At 36.4% G+C, this 22,424-nt stretch overlaps 1 protein-coding gene across 1 annotated transcript in view; it reads right to left on the bottom strand.

Annotated features, from left to right (window-relative positions):
• Positions 1-22,424, bottom strand: part of LOC122400373 (dystrophin-like) — a 702,582-nt gene that overhangs the window by 537,353 nt on the left and 142,805 nt on the right. Inside the window, exon 41 of the mRNA XM_043401810.1 lies at positions 12,327-12,432. Coding sequence (XP_043257745.1) covers positions 12,327-12,432 — 106 coding nt within the window. The remainder of the gene's footprint in view (positions 1-12,326; positions 12,433-22,424) is intronic.

The raw sequence follows: 22,424 nt of genomic DNA, 5'->3' as shown, positions 1-22,424 counted from the left end.
ATAAAGGGAATAAGTATAAATTTTTAACCAAAGTAGTATAACTATTATGGAATTAATTATATTATGTGTCTTTATGGTACATAGATTATTTAACATATAATTGAAATTAATATTTACATTTGTATTGAAATAAGGAATATTTAACGAAAATATTGACAGATAATAAAATATACTAAAATATAAAATCAATATGCAGTACGACCACCCTTTACTGCAATAATTGCTTTTAAATATCGTGCAATGAATTTATCAGATTTTCAATGGAATTTTTATCAATATTTTCAAACGCCAATCGTAAATATTTAAATCAATTGTTCTTGTTCTACCTTTTTCTAACCGCACGTTGGAATTTAATACTATATTGAATGATTAGATTCAAATCCGGACTTTCTGTCAGCCATTTCAATAATTTAATATTGGAATTCTCCAAAATTGATTCGTTTTTCTTTTAGCAGTGTGCCTCGGGTTGTTGTCCTGTTGCAAAATAAATTCTTCTTCGAGCCCCATTTTCATAACTGCCTCTTCTAAATTTTCGTTTATTATTTCAATATATTTGTTTGCATTCGTTATTATTAAATTGCCAACTCCGTTCCACGAAAAACAGCACACAACAACATTAATGACCCTCCACCAAATTTAACAGTCGACGTGATAATACAAGACAGGTTTTTATATGCTTCGTATCTGTTTCTTCATATATGACGCTTCCTTTTTAATTGCTGGAGTTTAAATTTGATTTCATCCCTCCATATTATTCTTCTCTGGAATGATGCTGGTATATTTATATATTTTTTAACAAAAGCTAAACGTTTCCTTTTGTCGATTTATAGTATCTTAACTCGGTTTCCTGCCACTTTCGTTGTACTATTTTCAATGGCGCACTTAATTTTAATATTCGAACAATTTTTCGCGCTGAAATTCTTGGATTTAGTCGACATTTACGAGTAATTTGACGATCTTCTCTCACAGTGGTACAACGTTTAACTTTTTCGACCACACTTTTAGAAAAACTGTACTTTTTTTGCAGTAACTTCATTTATTTCGACAGTTCGCTGTAATCAAGTTACGAATCTGATTTGAAAATTCTTTTCTTACTGACATTCTGTTGTTTCCTTACGAATAATCTGTTTTATGCAAAACTTACGCATCAACCAAATAGTTTATTATAAGACTGCAGCGTGAGAGTGAAAAGGATACTTCGCGCTTGTTTACATTTTTCGCGTTGCAATAACATCTTGAACGAGTGCAATCAACCAACATTTTCGTTATACTTCATTTCAACACAAATGTAAATATTAATTTGAAATATTCGCTAAATAATCTATGTACCATTAAGACATATAATATACAAAACTTAAGTGCATAATAGTTATACTATGATTAAATTTAATTCATACCTATTTCCCCTATCTGTCCACTTAATTTCGTCCGTAACTGTATTTATCAGAGGATGTGCTTGTATTTTATGCTGTTTACCATATTTCTATGGTATATAATAATTACAAAATGGTGGCCACGTTAAGAAAAAGTTGACACATTACTCGAGATTACCTTAAGAAGTTCTAAAAGGATCGTCGTCCGAAGTATCTGAAAGTTTCGTCGAGGCGTTACAGGAAACGTGTGGAGGATATCGCGAGCGAAGCTTGCATTTTTAAATCTAATTAAGTAGGTAACGCCATAATGCAACTTGAGTATACCAGTTTTTCCAGAGAGAATAGCAATTTCCCCAAACACTGGAGGTCCTTAAGCAGCTTCGCTCTCATCGTGTGTAATGGAAGAAGCATAATGTCTCCATCAACGATTTCCCATTATGGTTGTCGCAGGCGGTTGCTTTTTCTCCTTCTTCCTATCGCGTCTATCCTCGCCGATCTCGAGCCACGTAGAACAAAAGCGGAAGGTACTTACTTCCTCCTCGGAGATATAAGTGTTTTTATTCCGCGCGGAGTGTTCCTACATCGAGAAACGTGTAACCATCGATCGACACCGAGAGGAGTTTTCAGCGTGGCTGCGAGTGGCCATCTTCGTTCGAAAGAAATTTTTAAGCTGGAATCGATAAATTTTTAAGAACTTCGATTCTGATAAAAGTTTATGGATTTGCAGCATCCAAAGATACGGAACATCTGTTTCCTTTACTCGTAATCGTTCAAATTTAAGAGAAGGAAGTTTTTAAATATAATTATGAAACTTTTTACAGAAAAGTGTATAATCGAGTTTACCACGATCTTGTTTCAATTACAATTATTTACTTTGAAATTATAAAGAATTTAAAAACTTTCAAGTATCCACCAAATCTTGAGATCTCAAACTCGAAGAATTACATGTTTAACCATAGCTCAATTCAAGTTTCATTTATGATAACAAAAATTGAATTTGGGAAATGCATAAATAAAATTTAAATTATAGGTATTTATACATTTTTTTGGAAAAAGAGTATTTTATTATTTTTAGAAATCGCGTCACAAAATTGCATTTGGTATTGCTAATTGTTCATATTAATAAAAATTCTTAGAGTGTCAAAGGGTTAAAAAACTACATGTTCCTAATTTTTTTAAATTTGGGTAAGGCCATTTCGCGAATGTTTCTCGTTAAATCGAAAGAACGTCCACTAAAACGCTCAAGAAATATTTATTCAAAGTGACGAAACACCGTTACCAGACTCCGAGACGTTTCCCATTAATTGACGTAATTAAGCAATTACCCGGGAGGCTGGGCGCCAGCGGACGCGTCCCGATGCTTAAGTTGCAATAAGTTACCCAAAGTACGTATAATTTGGACGATATGCAACGCTCCTAAGTTGCCATAGATTTGGGGTAATTGCAAAGCGCCAAGACGGAGGAGTCGTCGTCGTCGTCGCGGCGAAAACCGCGTATGTTTTGTCCGGAAAAGTACAAGAGGGGTTCGCAGCAACACCCAGATGCTTAGGGCGATGCGATTCGCGCCGGGGAAAGATAAACCATAAGTAGCTCGCGGAAAAGTCCAGATGGGCCGAGCTCCGCCTTGGATTCTCAAACTTATTAGGGAAGCACTTTGCCAAATAGAGCGACCACTCCGAACGCGACACGATGATGTTTTCTTACCATTTGCGACTCCGTGCGACGCCTATGCTACTGTCTGTTTCATCAAATGTTTGTAAATACTAGTCGAGCACGCTCCGGTCAAGTAAGAAAAATATTAGATTGTTATATATGAAATGTACGATTGTATAATACGAATTCTGTAGTCTGTAGATATGTAAGATACTATTTTAAAGCTTGCTAATTACGTAGCAATATGTTTTTTTCTTATCTTCTTTTATATAAAATCCTGAGATTTCTAATTTAATTTAAGTGTCTAAGCCTTCATCCAACAGTGCAAAAGCTTTCCACATTAAAATGTAAAACTTTGTCTCACTTTCATCTGTTTAAATATCTCGAACTCTTCCTTCTTGAAAAAAATGTTTTCCAATCAAGAGTCCGTGAAAAACATTTTTCAAGAATGTATAAATTCGGGAAATCTAAATTTTTACGAAAATAGAATTAGGAAACATAAAACACGTTGAGGAAGAATGTATAGAATGTAATGATAATTACTTTGATTAATAAAGTTTATTATTGAAAAGGATATACTCTCTTAAAGTTTGTTTTAAAAATCGAATGTTTTATATGTAACAACCTAATGTTTTCTTCGACGACGTGTCTGAAAAATCATTTGAATTATTTTTTTTTTTGTGTTGGGTTATTAGCGACGGTGCATTAAATTATACTGTTTGGTCAACAACGGTCTAACGAACTCGAGGAGATCATGAATCTTGCTTATTTCGATGTTAAATTTAATTCCAATTTTATATTTGTTACAATAGAGATTTAACTTTTTCATTTTTCATTAAGTGTGTATGATATAACTGTGAATTGCAAAATGATGTTGCTTGTAACGCAAATCTAACGCAACGAATGACACACATTTCTATGAAAATATTTAAAACTAGCACTCTATGCACCTCTAAACAATTCTACAAACAAGTGAAGATTATCGAAATCAAAAAAATAAGAACTTTTGTATTATTCACAGCTTTTTGCAATGTTTCGCTTCATTCAAAAAATGAAATCAAATAGTTCAAATTTTGCTACCAAACAACTAAGAAAATGCAATGGGAAGACATTTGAATTTTTCTACTAATAAAGATAAAATATTTAGATAATAGAGATTGAATTAATACAAAACAAAGGCGGTCATTTTACAAAATTCCCTTCAGAAGCTCTCAAATAAAACTAGTACGTTCGTACAAAACTCGTCGTTTTTGGGCAGCCAAACCCACCCCTGTAAGAATTCCTTTCGCAAATTTGCCAATCGTTTATCATTCGAAAATAAAACGCTGAAAGGGCCGGAAATGTTAGGATACTTCCGCCTCGCGACTCGTCGAAATTGAATAACTCTTGGCTCGAAGCGAGTGGACTCCTTCCAAGGAGTTCTATGCTTCATCGGCTCCATTATGAAACATCATCTATAAAAGAGAATGCCAAGTCCCGAGTTTACCGCAACAGGTTGTACTTTTCGCGCATCGATACTTCTAATGCGATTTCAAAGAGACGACACACTCCTACGTAACTCCGCTAACCGTTCGCGCGTTACGTGAAACGAGTTCGAACAAACGACTGTTCAAATGACAAATCTTCGTGCCTCGTTTTCATTATTTTCTCGTTTACGCGCTCGTTAGATTTCACTCCAGCCCCTCTTATCGAAAACTTCCGGCAAAAATGTCGCGTTCGCGGCCACGTTCCGTATCATATTTATCGTTCCTCGCGACGAGAAGACAACGGGGATGAAACGTACCGCGGCGACGTTTTCAATGTCGTACTTCCAGGAACAAACAAAAAATGCAAAAAAGTAGGTTTTAAAGTTCCCCGCGTAACGACTTGGCCGAGTATTGCGCGACAGTAACTTTTTATCGAATTTCTGTTCCCCGTCGCGGAGTTAAAAATCCGGAACGACCGTGGCAGCCATGCGTTGACTACGTAACGCGACAAGAATGGGGTGCGTTACTGGCACGGTTTATCCCCGGAGGCTGTGTGCACGCGTATCCGTTCGACTGTTGTACACACGTCGCGATATACACACACGTGCACAGTCGTAGGCTTTGAGGTAGCTCTTGCCTCCATTCCTGGGGTACAAGTCGACTGCTATCTCGCACACCATCCTATCGCCGTAGCCGATAGATGTACGTCCTAAAACCAGGACGCAGGAATGCGACGGTGGCTTCCAAACCAGCCTTCAGAATGCACCGGCCATTGTGTATTATCGTTAGCCGAGGAACGATCCGACGATGCGTTGCGAGTGCATAATTGTTATTAATACGTCTGCCTGGAGGAATTTCGCGGGTCTCGTATCTCGGAAACGGAGACGTAAAATTCGCGGGTACGGGCGTCGTTGCAACGTCCTTGTTTAAACGAGATATTTAATTAGTGGTCCTGTGCTATATCGTTATCTAGATTTTCGAATGCTTAGAGCGTGCCTCGTTGTTATATTATGGAAACTTGGAACGAACGAGTTGTAATTTCCAGCCGAAAATTAAATCCGTCGAGCGCGGTGGAGTTTTATAGGCGATATAAATCAGAAGTCCGCGAAAAGAATTCCAAATGCACGCTCGAAGCGTGAAATGGCTTAATTTGGCGCCAGAAGATTTTTAGTATCGAATAATCCTAGAAATATATCGGTTTTCGAGTATTTATATGCCAGAATTTGAGGTACGAGTGGAAAATATGGAACGAGTCTGATCATTATTCGTTACTCCCATTTGCGAGCTTTAATTTGTTTGTGAACTTTAATAGCGTGATGTGATTTCAAATTCTAATTCTAGGTTCCATTTTTACTGTCTACTAAATAATTTAAATTAACTAAAATAGATCACAGTATACCATAGACAAAGATATAGTATTAGTGAAAGTAGTAACAACGAGATATGGTCAGACACGTCAAACCAATATTTTTCAAACTTCAGGGAATTTATTCAGTAATATCTAAGAATAAATTAATCCTTTCGGTAAATAGTATTGAAAAATACCTTGTTTCTTGGTCACAACGATCTTCAACGAAATCATAATCAAAAGTAACAAATACGTGATAAATAAAAAGTGAAATTTAATGGCACGAATCATCAATAATTCTGTTCTTTTATTTAGACTTCAATCAAATTAAGGAAGAAGAGGTTAGTCAAAGTAGAGACAACGAGATATGGTCAGACACGTCAAACCAATATTTTTCGAACTTCAGGGAATTTATTCAGTAATATCTAAGAATAAATTAATCCTTTCGGTAAATAGTATTGAAAAATACCTTGTTTCTTGGTCACAACGATCTTCAACGAAATCATAATCAAAAGTAACAAATACGTGATAAATAAAAAGTGAAATTTAATGGCACGAATCATCAATAATTCTGTTCTTTTATTTAGACTTCAATCAAATTAAGGAAGAAGAGGTTAGTCAAAGTAGAGACAACGAGATATGGTCAGACACATCAAACCAATATCTTTCGAACTTCAGGGAATTTATTCAGTGATATCTAAGAATAAATTAATCCTTTCGGTAAATAGTATTGAAAAATACCTTGTTTCTTGGTCACAACGATCTTCAACGAAAACATAATCAAAAGTAACAAATATTCCTAAATAAATCCTTTATTTAGACTTTAATCAAATTAAGGAAGGAAAGGTTTGTACGTGCGAATAAATGATAAAAAACGGAGCAACAAATGTTAAGGTTTTACTTCTACGACAAGCATGTTTTATCTCCCACTGTACCAGATAGTTCTTTTCCTCTTTTGAGGGCACACGAACCGCTGTAATACATTCGTCGACTCTCAAGGGTGAGATAATAGGGCAAATGTTACAGTAAATGTAGTCTGAAGAAGTTCATGTAATACACAAATTTCGAATTCTAATTCGGATTCTGTTCGATACAAAAGTTTATTGTCAATGCTTAGAAATATATAAGTAAATAAATTACCAAAAAAGAACTAACCGTAATTAACCCCTTGCAATACAATGACGAGTCTGACTCGTCACAAGTTCCTGATGTCAAGTTTCACAATTATGAAGCTGTTCACTTATCACCAAGTCTTATAAATTGAAATCAACACATTATTAAAGTCACAAGGTATTCGTAAAACAAATTTATTCTTTTTCGTGACCATTTCTTGCACGAACAAATTTAAACAAAATTAAATAGTATATGTTTGAAAAATGATTTGGAATTAAATCGTACGTCAAGAGGTTAATTAATATCAGTTAATCAAAGAGATAAATTAAAAGAGTAAAGTAAATAAAAGTTTAAAAAATAATTTTAAAATGTTCAAAAAAATATACCGCAAGTTATACTTTGTAATTGTATTCTAAAAAAATCTAAAAATCTAAATAATTCCTAGTGTTTGACCGTACCTTTAGAAACCTCTGTAAATCACTCGAACCGTGAAGGTCTCCTCGAGTAATCCGACTTATAGGTAGGCTCTCAAATCCTCGTACCGTCGAATTAACTGAACGTTTTAATTAACGACACGGGAAGAATTTAATTTTCCAACTTCTATTCCGTGCAACACTGCCGAAGAAGATGAAGTATTCGATTAAGCGAGACGTCAGTCTAGCAACATGCCTAAAAACAATGCGTGGAATTCTACTCGAAGAAAGTTTCGCCTCCCCCCGCGGAACTACGGTAGCATCGAGACAAAAGCGAGACTACGGCTTATCTCGAGACGTTTTCCTCCGGGTTTCGTCGTACCCCAGATATTCGTCAGAAGTCAAGGAAGTACCGACGACGAATACAGAATCCACCAGACGAGGAATCAATGTGGCGTACATGCCAGCTAGTTGCATCCACCTACGTATATCTTTGGGAAATAAACTAGCACCGACGTTGAAGCCTGAAGAACTCCACTCTGCTTCTCGCGATAAAAGGGTGTCTGTTCGAAACTCCGACTTCCGCTATACGTGATCTACCGTACGGTCGAACATTCTCTAAGTGGGTAATTCAACACGAGGAAACTTTACAAACACGAATTTTAACTTTTACTTTTTAAATTGAATGGTTCGTTTCATAGCGCTTTAAATAATTTGAAAACGTCAACGTGGGAGTTATCAAACGAGAAGAGGTTTACCGTTCACGTAAAATTTCATGGTAGAAATATCGTTTCGAATTCTAGTACAAAACTTAAGCAACGATCTAATATATCTCATCTGTTGATGACGTCAGGATACGAAATAATAAACTTTGACACCCTTAACGAACAAATTAGAAATTTATCAGGTCAAATATGCGGTATACAGAAACGATACGATGGACATGCAACGACGTAATGGACGACAATCGAGGCGATGTAATCGAACAACATAACGATCTCGCGATGATCATTCGACCTTCTTTTTAACATTATTAAAAATAACGTCAGCTTTTCTGATTGTAAATTGCGATGGTTTCAAGTGACGTGCAACGTCTCGATTGCTTTTCCGTTGCATCGAAGTAACGGTGGAATGCATAAAATAACCCGTGTCCGCGGAACAAGGGATGCGTTCAACCGGTGGAGGTGGAAGGCGAGAGCGTCCCGGGTGTTTCGTGCTCGTAATTAAAGCCTGTAAGGGAACAGCAACACTTGAGCCTAGGTGCACATTTACCGCGGTCTGATAACGTGACCGTTATGAAAAATCTGCATGAAAAGCCCGAAACGCGGCCGCCTTCCGATATACGAAGGGTGGTTTCCGTGTCGAGCCACTTCAGTGCTCGGTTCAATCTCGAGGATACCCGTGCACGCCACCCCACCGAAAACTAGACGCTAAGTTACCAGCCGTAAAGCGGCAACTCGCGCGGAGCTAGCGACTTTTAAATCGATAAAGGGAACCCTTTTATTTTTGCATTTCCCTCCCCCCCGCGCGGCAAGCTTGGCTAACTTTGAACACCGAGGATTATTTTTAGCGGGTTCGAGCACGGTTAAAAATAGATCACGATGAACTTTCCCACCGCGAAATCGCAACTTCGACCTTAGACGAGGCTCTCGCGCAAGATGGTGCACGTATAAGCTGACGGAAACGCGATATCTACATCGATCAGAACTTAAAGAATTTTAAAGAACGACATTCTTTGAAAATTTGATCGCCTTAAACATTTTTACTGTGGATGACGATTTCCTTTTGTCAGTGGAAAGCACTGTTCTTAACTTGCGAAGTTTACACTATGATAATCGATACTTCGATGCGTAGTTTAAAAAAGAAATTACGTTTTGGTACTATTTTCACGAAGGAACCTTTGCTTCAATTATGAGTAACGCGAAGACTTTTTTGCGTTAAATAATGGTTACCAATTATAAATTGTTAACGAATCGTTAACTGTTGCGTTGAACAGTTTATGCGTTTAATTGGGATCTCCGAATGCGCAAGGAATGCAAGTTGCAACGCATTACATAAAAGATGTGCACAACTGGCTGATGCGCGGGGAACCCTTTCTTCCCTATTTCGCGCGGAGTGGGCGGTCGCTGCAAACAATGAACGAAAGAATCGTCTGGCTATAATGCACGGCCCTAGGTACCAGACGGGACTGACAAGTACCGGGCACGCTAATATAGAAGGAACAATGCGACATCAACGGGAGAGAGTTTTCCAGGGCTCTTGAAACAATTAGCGGCACCGCCGTTAATCTCCCGCTCGACCCTCTCTATGGCGCCAATCTGCGCCAGATTCGCGGGGATTTAAAAAGTTCCGAAACCAATCGAATTACACCGGCGTTTAGCAAAGCTAATTTCGAACGTGACGAGCAATCTCCAATCGATGTAGGGCTCGAAAAAATATAGCTAGATCCAGGATATTGCGAAAACTACGACCATACGATGCCCCAAATAATAGGGAATCTTTCAAATTACTTGGATGCGCTCTAAAATTACTTGGATGTACTCTAAAATTACTTGAATGCACTTTAAAATTACTTGAATGTACTCTAAAATTAGTGGAATGCACTCTAAAATTCCTTACAATGTTTACCTATATGATGGACACACAACTGAAAATTAGAAATTCAATTAACTATGAGTTTCATTGATTTTAAGAGAACTTTGTAAACTAGAAATATAGCTTGGCTTCGTCATAATATGGGATCTTTAAAATTACTTGAATGTACTCTACAATTACTTGAATATACCCTAAAATCACTCTGAATGTTTACCTATACAATGAGCATACTACTGAAATTTATGAATAGAATTTATTCTGAGTTTAATTGATTGTAACGAAACTTTGTAAACTAGTAAAATCACCGAATACGATATAGGGCTTGAAGAAATATAGTTGCATCGATGGCATTGCAAGATCTCTGACCAAACGATATCCCAATAACATGGGATCTATAAAATAACTTGAATGTACTCTACAATTACTTAATGAATTCTACGGATACTTGAATGCACTCTAAAATAGCTTGAATGCACTTTAAAATTACTTGAATGTACTCTAAAATTAGTGGAATGCACTCTAAAATTCCTTACAATGTTTACCTATATGATGGACACACTACTGAAAATTAGAAATTCAATTAACTATGAGTTTCATTGATTTTAAGAAAACTTTGTAAACTAGAAATATAGCTTGGCTTAGCCATAATATGGGATCTTTAAAATTACTTGAATGTACTCTACAATTACTTGAATGTACTCTACAATTACTTGAATATACCCTAAAATCACTCTGAATGTTTACCTATACAATGGGCATACTACTGAAATTTATGAATAGAATTTATTCTGAGTTTAATTGATTGTAACGAAACTTTGTAAACTAGTAAAATCACCGAATACGGTATAGGGCTTGAAGAAATATAGTTGCATCGATGGCATTGCAAGATCTCTGACCAAACGATATCCCAATAACATGGGATCTATAAAATAACTTGAATGTACTCTACAATTACTTAATGAATTCTACGGATACTTGAATGCACTCTAAAATAGCTTGAATGCACTTTAAAATTACTTGAATGTACTCTAAAATTAGTGGAATGCACTCTAAAATTCTTTACACTGTTTACCTATAGAATGGACACACTACTGAAAGTTATGAATAGAATTTCGTTTAATCGATCTTAACGAAACTGTGTGAACTGGTAAAGTCATCGAACACGTTTGATAATTTTTTATTAACATTCAGAATTGAAAATTGTCTTTTGAGATTAGCATAAACTTCGAACGAGTTCTTAGGATGGGACACAAGTTTTCCTACAATTTTTTCGCTGACGGTGCGAATCATTTGCATAGGATCCATTCAATCAAAAGTAAGAAACGAGTCGAAGGGACACCCTAGCAAGGTTCTTGGTAATAGGAGGCTGTCTCGAGGAACAGATGGTTCAATTTATTACAGGCTTTAGTTGAGCAATCGGGGCCGATAATTAAACTTCTGAAATTCGCCCAGAGCTCCGAAAAGTGCTCGGCAAGCAGAAACGTTGCTCCCGGTATCAATTACGGGGACAAAAACTTATTAAGGTCGTCAAATATCGATACGAATATCGATTTCCTGCGGCAACGATACTGTCGTTACAAAGTCCATTCGACATCAAATTCCATTTAATATTTCCAACAAACATTTCACGGTTTTCCATCGGGGTACGACGAGTTTGCATTGTATAGACGAAAATAACCAAATAAATCGCCGGGAAAACCAATAAATTACGAAATTAAACAACGCATTTCCATCGATGGAAAGATACGAATACCAACGAGTCCGGGAGCAATTCCGAATTAAATTCAAAGTAATGAAAGAAGAAGCTTCAACGAGCTTTATTTCTTCGTAAACGTCTCGACCACGAGATTAGGTTTCGTTACTTCGTGAACACATCGATCTTTCTGGTATTCCTTGAGATCAGGAAGGTTCTACTAATATCTTCCAACAGAAACGACTTACCTTTACGTTACTATCATTAAGTTTATAACATTATTTATAAATATTACAAATAAAATGATAAATATCAACTATACCGTAGTATAACTAATTCATATTTTTAAATATCTATAAATATGCAAACAAAGAAACAAAGTTTACCTATTAAAGCTTCTTGTCACTTTGTATTTAACACTAGATTTATGGAACCACGCCAATTTAACGTGTTTCAAATCCCATACTTTGACTTGCAAAACTCATAAATATTATTTGTTAGCCATTTACACGTTGATGGATCTAATGATACGAATCTATATCTTAATTAAAAGTAACATCGTGTAATGGATGTCCGAAAATCTAGTATTAAATATGGAATCGAATCGAAATTTCTTCTCGTGGATGGCGTTTAATCGTCGAATAGAAAACAAAAAGAATTGCATGAACTTACCTTTACCGTGCAGCTGCTGTCTGTTCGTGTCCGCGCGTAGGTTTTCCGCAGTGTGAACCAGCTCGTCCAGCTGCGGCTTTTTCTGTTCCAGCTCTCGTAAAACATTCTGCGGAAACCAAACTAGGATCAGTACTTCCCACTTAAAACTTGGAGGACGATTTTAAAATTCCCAGGAACCACGCGCGCGGAGGAACGCTGACGACGTAAATCGAAGAAAGAGGCACTCGCGGTGCCGTTCGTGTTTAATAGCAACCGTGAATCGCAACTTCGATTCTCAGTAGCAGCAAGTAGAACAAGTTGGGAAATTAACGGCCGGCTGTTGAAGCCGGGGAACGTCGGTTCGTTGCCAGACAAATGCTGTACAAATTTTCGACGCGTTCGCTGAACATACACGAGCCCCCCAAGGATCGAAATCCTCGAAATTAATCGTTTTTACAAGGAGCTCTGCATTCTTAATCCTTAGACGTACGATTTAATTTCAAATAAATTTTCAAACGTGCACTATTTAATTTTGTTTAAATTTCTTCGTACAGGAAAGTATAAATTTGTTTTACGAATACCTCGTGAATGTAAAAACTGAAATTTATCCACGTTGCTGAATTTTTTCCCCGAAAGTGCGTAGAATTTCGAAGGTATGTGTATTCATAAAAAATTATTGTAATTGACCCCCGGAACCAAAAATAATTTTTTTAGAACGATTTGAAATTTTTTAATTTTGTCGAAAAATTCCACACATTCTCGAATTTTTTTCTAGAAAGTGGGTAGAATTTCGAGGGTATGTCTATTAACCAAAATTAATTGTAATTGACCCCCGAAACGGAAAATAATTTTTCCAGAAAGATTTGAAATTTTTTTTTCGCCGAAAAATTTGGGCACCTGTCAATTCTTCTTAAAAATTTGTGTTTGATATTTAGTAATTTTGTTTGACGCCCTACAGAAAAGTTGTATAATTCATTTTTGTAGGTACCCATGAGTTCTACTTCAGAAAAAAGTTTCATCGAAATATATTCACTATTGTAGAAGTTATAGCTGCTTGAAAATTGGACCATTTTTATGGAGTTTTTCTAACTTTATGGTGTCAAGGAACAACTTGTTCAATATTGTTAGAATTCCTACATATTCTGTGCCAAAATACACGTTGTTTGCCGTTTGAAACATTAAAATCCTTGAATCCGTTCAAAAGTTATGATGTTTTAAAGATACGCAAGAAATTTTGGAGTGACATTTCTGGCCAGAAATTATATTTTCGGTAAGGAATTTTTTTCTCGAAAATGGTTAGGATTTCAAGGATATGTCTATTGATAAAAAATGATTGCAATTGACTCCCGTAACCAAAAATAATTTTTCCGTGAATGATTTGAAATTTTTAAATTTAATTTTGTTAATAACTTTTTAACGAAGCCTCAATCAACAAATTAGTATCCTTGATTTTCGTCTTATTTTGACCTGTAGAATCTCCCATTAAAATTTTTCCCAGGTGTGACCGAACACCCTGTATAGTACATGCGATATTCATAACTAGCGTGTTGTCTGAGTTTTTTGAGGTCAGATAGTAAGTGTTTGCGTTCGTTGTTGCTTTTGTTTGTCGTGCCTAAGGACAAGAAAGTAATATTCAGGATTACCAGACAAACGTTCGGCGAAACCCTCGGGTCGATCACCTGTTTCTGCCTCCGTTGTAGCTGCTTTCTGCTACACGGACCTATCGATCGGCTGTAGGCATTCTAGAAACCGAGCTACCATTTTCGCAGTCCATTGTACCAAGTACGAGTGGCTTTTTCGGGGTCTCATTAGCATTTTCTACGGGAGATGCGTATTATTATTCGTTTCTGTCGTCGCGTACAATCGTATGGGGCCATCGAATTACGCGTAACAGCGACCAAACGAAACTCTTGGCTCTATATTTATTAAACAATGCAATGTAAAGGGATTAATGATGTCGTTAATTGTTTATAATGTTACAACGAACGTAACCAGTGCTCAATTATACGAGACTATTAAAACCATCAACGCAAAATGTGAAACACACGATAAAGTTTGAACGTGAAATCGCATTAAAAGTAAAGTATCAGACAAACTAGATAACGAAGTTGTATTCTGTCATTAGAACATCAATATCGATTTTGTTTCCATTCATTTTTTCATCGGGAATGTACGATTTTATTTCGAGACGAATTCAGCAAGTTAAATAAGCATTAAAAGTTTCTGAACAATATTTTATATTATTATTACGACTGCTGGGCATTGAATTAACCATTGTTTTCAATTTCAAACCGTGATTCTCATCTGTTGTTTCCCATTACAATGCGGAACAGGAGTATTTTGCGAAGCAACAGCTGAGCAAATTCACCGTTATTATCCGCAATAATTTTGCTCTAATGGACTTTATATTGCATCATACTATACGATTAATTAATGCAAATACAGTTCAAAGAAGGAAAAAAAAAATTATCCCTGGAATCCCAACAACTGACGATAATAAATTATGCGCGTCATAAATTTTAGTTTATCTTCGCGGGTGTTGGTAATTTATCCCGATATTTCGAACCCAGAGAGAGAAAATTGGATTACAAAATATAACGCGTATTACGTAATGCAAGTTTGTTCAGCTTTATTGAAACTCGTCCGTAAAACTTTCAATTATCGAATAGAAAATACGCTATCGGCGAGAAAAGCGTAAGAAAATATTGTTCGATAGTAAACGAAGAATGCAGCGAAAATATGATTAAATATTTCTTCCGTGATTTTGTCATAATTCGGGAACGTAAACTTTATTTAACACCCCTGTTGCGTGTATAGAATGATTGCTGAAACACGCAGTATAACGGTCGTTCGCCTTTCATTAAAAGGCTGATTGCTCGCGTGAAAAATTACGCAAGAAGAGCGGTGCGATGTACTTTCATTATGCCTCGTTCGTATAACACATTTATCGCACGCTGCACCGTAGCCGTGAAAATGTTTGCCGAACCGGAGATTCCAAGCGGATTACGAAAACAATAACCGTGTTAAGTCTTGCTAATCTGCAGCAGCCCGAGATAAAAGGACACCCGAACGACTGGCTCCTTCTCACCCGACTACACCGAATCCTAATCCCATTCTCGCGCTCGCCTAACGATCGAATTAATTTTCCTAAAGTCGACTAACCGTGAAACGCGTTCGCCGCCCTTTCTTCGTTTTCCACGCCGCTGTTCGCTTCGTTTTATTGCATCTCCTCGATCACGACAACGGTAAACGACCAGACGAATCGATGCAGACCAGCAAAAATTAATATCAAAGATCAACACGAACGCGGTTTTTCCTTCGGCGAGTATGCAAGATAAGAGGTTTCATTGTTGAGAATCTCGAGCAACAGCTGACGACAGTTCGATGAACCGTTCGATCACAATAATCGATTAATTTTCTAATAAAAATAACCATTATTTTTTCGATAATTAACGTATCGAAAATGTATATTTAATTATCGAGAAATCTATGTTTTTTTTAGTCTTTTATTTTTCGATAATTAATGTGGGATCAGAATTTCACACAAACAAGAAATAGTATACATGGCGTTCGGCAACCCCTGAGATAAATTAAGACAAAATAAGACAAAACTCAAGAATATCAAATTCTAGGAGAGGCTTCATTGAAAAGTTATTAAAAAATTGTAAATCATTCTGAAAAAATTATTTTTGGTTGCGGGGCTCAAATACAATCATTCTTGGTGAATACACATACCCCTGAAATCCTACCTATTTCCGAGAAAAAAATTCGCGTAGGTACTGAAATTTGTAGACGAAATTAAAAAATTTCAAATCATACTAAAAAAATTATATTTAGTTACAGGGGTCAATTACAAAAATTTTTGGTGAATAGATATACCCCAAAATTCGAGTAGGTGGACAAATTTTTCGACAAAATTAAAAAATTCCAAATCGTTCTAAAAAAATTATTTTTGGTTGCAGAAGTCAATTACAATCATTTTCGGTGAATAGGCATACCCCCGAATTCCTACGCACTTTCGAGAAAAAAATTCCTTACCGAAAATGTAATGTCTGACCATACATTGACATGTTTCCCTGAAATTTCGTGCGAATCTTTAAAGTGTCATAACTCCCGAACGGATTGGAGGATTTTAATTTAAAAAAATGCAAACAACGCGTATTTTAGTGGAGAATAAGTAGAAATTCTAACAATATTGAAAAGCTTCTTGCTTGACACCGTAAAGTGAGAAAAACATCCTAAAACTGGTCCAATATTTAAATGGCCATAAGTCGTACAATAGTAAAGGTATCTCATTGAAATTGTTTTCTGAAGCAGAGCCCATGGGTACCTACAAAAAAGTATTAGACAACTTTTCTGTAGAGCGTTAAACAAAGTTATTAAAAATGAAAAACGAATATCGAAGAAAAATCGACAAAGGGGTGCCTAAATTTTTCGACGAAAAAAAAAATTTCAAATTGTTTTAAAAAAATTATTTTTGGTTCTGGGGGTCAATTACAATCATTTTTTGTGAATACACATACCCCCGAGATCCTACCCACTTTTGAGAAAAAAATTCGATAAGGTATTAGAATAATTTGTAAAGGCATAACTTGATCTATAAATAATTTAATAATTCATTTTTACTACAGGCAGAAAAATATATGTAAATGTATCCTAAAAAGTTCTGCTTTCTAAAATCGAAGTTTTGAGACAGAATGTTGAAATATCGAGAATATTAAAAATTACTAAAATTAACCTAACCCACTTTTTGAGTCTATTAGTTAAAATTACCTTTACATAAGCCATTATTTTACTTTGGTTTATGTTTTGAAATACTCTCAGAGATTCTGCCAAACAGAGAAATAATCTTTTCCTGATAACTAAATCCCTCTTCCACCCAGAGTCGTTCTCTTCAGCTTTTCAATATACGTCAATGTTTGTCGAGGCACAGCGTGAGAGAAATATTCTTTTTCGTCGAGACCGCCGGCACAGACATTCTTAAGATATTTCAGATCCGATCGTCTCTTCTTTTAATCCCGTTCCATACGGTCGCACAAACGAAGTTATTTATAAGCCTCTCGTGTAATCGATCGTGCGTTACTTCCGTGTCACCGACGGCTCGGAAACGGAGTATACGGGGTGTCCCATTAGAAACATAGTTTTAATATTTTCGTTAACAAATCGACTGCCAAATCGATCTCATCAAAATTTCTTCGTGCATCGCTGAAAACTTTAGTATTTTTTAAATAAATCGTTCAAAAAATAAACATTAAAATAATATCGCATCGAAATAAATTTTTGCTTTTATACTCAAACAATTACTGGAATAACAACAAATTTCCTAATTTAAATTTAACTGTTTTATCATGGTCAAAATTAAATAAAATAACAATTTTACTAGAAACTCTAATAACTGTTACTCGATATGTATGAATTAACTAGAATAAAATATTACTTGAAAATAATTTATTTGTATTTCGAATAAAATGAAGTTACATTTCTTATGTTATTTGTAAAGTAAAACGAAGAGTATTTGCAATAATTTATGCTTGTTCGGGACTCGATGGGTTAAGAAGTGATTCTAGGGAGACACTCTATATACACGCCGCTCAAGAAAGTTCAACGAGACGTTGCACGAAAATATGAAATACCGAGGCATCCAACGATATAATGTATGATGATGCATCGCATCGTTATGGAAATACGAATTTAAATACGAATATTTCGCGTGGGCGCAATATAATGGGGACTTCGTCACGTGTGAAACGAACTTTGCTAATGCAAAGTGAAAACAGTGGCCAGGTTTATGAGAGAAAAGGTGACAAGGAGGAATACATTAGGATTTTACGTAAAAATATCCGCTGGAAAGTCGTTGCAACGTTACCGTACAGGGTAATCCTTGCTACGAATATAAAACAGTTATAATTTTACTCTCACGCCGAGAATATTAATCGATCTTGATAAAAAGTTTCAGGTTTGAGGTGCAATACAAAAAGAATAAAGAACACGTATTACTTTGAAACACAGTTCTGCAAAATTAAGATACGAATTTATTCTGTAACGGATTCATCCCTCTGGGGCTATTCTCCAAACAAGTGGAAGACAACGTTTAATTACTAGCATATTGATACAATTACTAGTCCATTATGGAATGATATTTCAAAAGGCAAATTACAGAAGTAGACTGTAATAAAATAACACCGAAACAGACACTCACTCGATAGATCAAGAGAAATGAATACTACTGATATAATGTTTCGAGTCTGTATGAATTATTGATTCATAATAATAGCCGACGTTAGAGGGTTGTAAGAAGAAACAATAAATTGTAATTTTTTGGGATGCAACTAATAATAAACCTACCGTCATCTGTTGTATTAATTTTTATTTAACACGTAGTTGAATTTTCTATTTACATTTATATTAGGTCGTTAAATTTTGGTTGAAATTTTGTTTCTCGAATATTAGCTGTTTTGTCGTAACCAAACTCATCCATAAACATCAATTCTGCAGAAGAAAAAACAATTCCTCGTCTGAATATAAAATAAAACCGACGAAAAAGCACAAACGATTTTTTAATTTAAAAAAATCGATAACAGAAACGAAATGGAAGCGAATGTCGGTGGTGCTGTGTTTGCACACGTTTGACGACGATTTCAACAGTTGAAGATCGATGTTTTTGCAAAATCAGTAACAAATTTTATTCAATTTTCATTATTCACCGATTCATTCTACGGTCGGATCAAAATCACTTGAGTTTGCACGCTTTTGAAGACGATTTTAGCGATTCAAGATCGGTGATTTTAACAGAGAAGACAAGAAGTGAATTAAAAGAAGCGAACGTGCAAAACCACTGAATATTCTCATTATTCACAGTCAAATCGATTCATTTGTCTACGGTCGGATCAAAATCACTTAAGTTTGCACGCGTCTGAAGACGATTTCAGTGATTCAAGACTGATGGTTTGAACATACATGTAGAAGACAAGAAATGAATTAAAAGAAGAGAACGCGCAAAATCACTAAAAAATTTTATTAAATTCTCATTATTCACCGTCAAATCGATTCATACTTCAAGAGTAGGATCAAAATCAGTTATAGTCCGGGCCACGATATAGCGAGGTCGTAAACTCGAGTAGGTGTCAAAGTTTAAACGTTTCAGCTCCCGAAACAAGTGAATTGACAGAAATATGAGCAGCTAAGGGCCTTAGACCATAGTCAGGGACGTACGAAGAAATATTTTATCTAGTGTCGCCATTTTTAGAGGTATCGTAACAAGTAAAGGTCTTACTCAAGTCGTTAATATCTTAATTTACCTGCTTATAATATATGTATATAGAAAATGAAAAAAGATAGTGCAGTTACGGACTTAGAAAGGCACCCTCAAGCAAGATGTCATGTAAGGCCCTAAGTGCCGCAGCAATAGTCAGCCCCAACCCTCAAGAGTTTAATTTACGACCTCGCTATATCGTGGCCCGGACTATAACACTACGATAATCGAGAATCCTTGGAATCTGGATACTTTTCGCGACCACGGAATCGTCAGTTCTCTTTCGCGTTAAATTCGCTTAATTCGTTCCGCACAGATTCCTTCGAATTGGATATCTTTCGGTACTTTTCCGAACAAAAGGGATTTCGATAGCGTTGAATCATCGGGTGTAACCGTAGATAGGAGCGCGTTAACCGAGCACTACGCTTCGATTCATTCAAAAACGCAAGGGCCAATAGGCTGTCCTATCCTCGTTCTCTGACTATCGGAAACCCCCGTAGGATCCGATCCGTTGAAACAGGAGCCACGGGAATTTCAATAGACGCTCGTTGCACTCCGAACGATGTCGTTCGGCCTGGAAAAGTGATATCCGGAACGCCTAGCGTCGCGTCCATTTTAATCCGCCCAGTCAACGGACTCGCCGTGAGTCCTCCGGACGTTCTTTTTTTCTTCTTCGCCGAGGCTTTGCGCAGTCGAGCAGCACGACAAAAACGTAATCTTGACTAATGTTCGCAAAAATGGAAACAGAACTTTGTAATCCGCTTCCGTCGATCCCAGCGATCGTACTCAGATTTCCCTCCTTCGAACGAAAATTATTGCTCGTCGATGACATGCACCGAGGGCGATTAAAAACTTCGCGAAACGGCCGATTATTTTTCGTAGGGTTAGATAAACTTATCGAGGCCTCGGCAATTTAAAAAAAAAAACATATGATAATTACGATTATATTTTTTATAAGGGAGTTTTATTACCTCATTATGGGTGTTAATTTGTGACTCTTCCAGTCGTATTGAGAATAAAACTGAGAACCGGTATCAATCAGTTGCACTCTGATCCGACAAGTACATTTTATTTGTGTGTTTCTACTGTTTCATAATTAACGTTCAATTTGACGTAATTGGAACTTGCATGATCTATGAACGTTCGGTCCCGTGAGATATTTATAGCATTCGTTACGATAAACGTACTGCACAGAAATAGCTTCTAAAACGGACGCTTCAGAGATAAAACAGGGCTCGCCTATATTATAATATCGGCTTATCCGAGTGCTTCTTGCATGCTTATTGCAATTAGCGTGGAATTGCTCTGCATTCGATAAATTGCACTTTATTCTTTCATGCATCGTTTTTACTCTTCCAGTTTCTTCCTTCAATCTCATATCTTCTAGAGCTTTTGAAACAATTTTGTAATTCAAAGTCGACTCATTAACTAAAAATATGCATTCTTTTTTATAAATCCAAAGGATACCAATATTTTAAACGAGAAAAACAGTATATTAAACATTTTCTATATAACAGACGAACTTTTTTTTATCTAGAGTTAGATTCATATGAAAAATAAGCTCAAAGACTAGTGTATCTCTTGTGATCCACACAAGATAACGATGCATACTGTTTCGGATAAGTGGTGAGTAATTAACCTGTAACCAGTACATCAAATTCTGCTTTGTCTAATCTAACGCGAGAATATAAACTAATCGCGATAACGTTTGACCAGTAGTTCGACGCTCCCCTTCAAAAGTATCGCGGTTTGTGGCGAGCACCTATATCCGGCTTCTTCATCGCTTAATCAGGCTAATACAAACGCAAATAGTATTGTCTTAGTTTTCACCAAGAACACCGTTACGAGATCGCGGTCCTAAGTAAATTGTACTTCGCTTCACGGAGCATTAGAAAATTGTGGAAAGCTAAGATAATACAATTTCCTATGTAACTACGATCTTTGATCGAAGATTCTGACATTACATTTTGACCAACTCGATAGAATGGCAGCTTGGAAAGTGTTAAACAATATCGCGTACAATGATACGAAACTGGATCGTCGAGCGAAGTTTACGAAGTGTATCGACGGCGCAAAGAGCAATCTCTTAACGATCTATTTTGTTCTCTCGCTCTCCCTGTAACTCGAGTTTCGCTCGAATAATCACGCTGGGCGAAGCCGACGTTTACGTCTTTTCCGTCGAATCCAATTAAAAGGTAATTGAAAAGAAGGGGAAAGCTGTCTTATCACAAACGATCCCCGTCTTTGCTAAGAATTCGCTGTACCTTATGGACGGAAGATAAATTGCCGGTTAAAGTCACCTTCGCCTAGCGGCTCGAATAACTTTTCCAACTATGAAATATTCCCTCATAAGCGACAAGACGCGCCTCACCCCCCCCCCCCCACAGGTAATACCGTTCATTACCGGAAGGGTGGCGAGGTAACCGTTGTAAAGTATGGAAACTTACTCGATCGGTTCATGCATTATTCAATACGACGTTCCTGAAAACATACATACTGTGTCCATCCCCTGATTTCTTATGCCGCATCCATAGCGACGCGAATCCTCTATTCTTCCAAGTGTCGCTGGATAAAGTAACATTCGAGACGATCGAGCAAAACTGTTCAGAACGTCTTATCGAATACAAAAGACTTCTCTCGTCGAGAAGAAAAAACAAATTAACGAGACCGTTTAGCAGCAAAAGAAGAATTAAAGTTGCTTTTTTTAAGGTATCAATTTTTTGTGTTTATGAAAATTAATTACGACTGAAAAGTGATTTTATCCAATTTCATGATCACTGTATCTACCTAAGAGAATACATGAAACAAATATAGTAGAAGTTAGGTTCACTTTTATTCCTTTTTTGTCAAGCTCCTTTCTTGGGTAA

Source organism: Colletes gigas, unplaced genomic scaffold (genome assembly GCF_013123115.1).
Source record: "Colletes gigas isolate AHSC1104 unplaced genomic scaffold, ASM1312311v1 Colletes_gigas_Sc00017, whole genome shotgun sequence".
In the NCBI taxonomy this organism is placed as follows: domain Eukaryota; kingdom Metazoa; phylum Arthropoda; class Insecta; order Hymenoptera; family Colletidae; genus Colletes; species Colletes gigas.
Note: the sequence above shows the minus strand (reverse complement) of the source record. Positions and strands in the feature narration are given on the sequence as shown.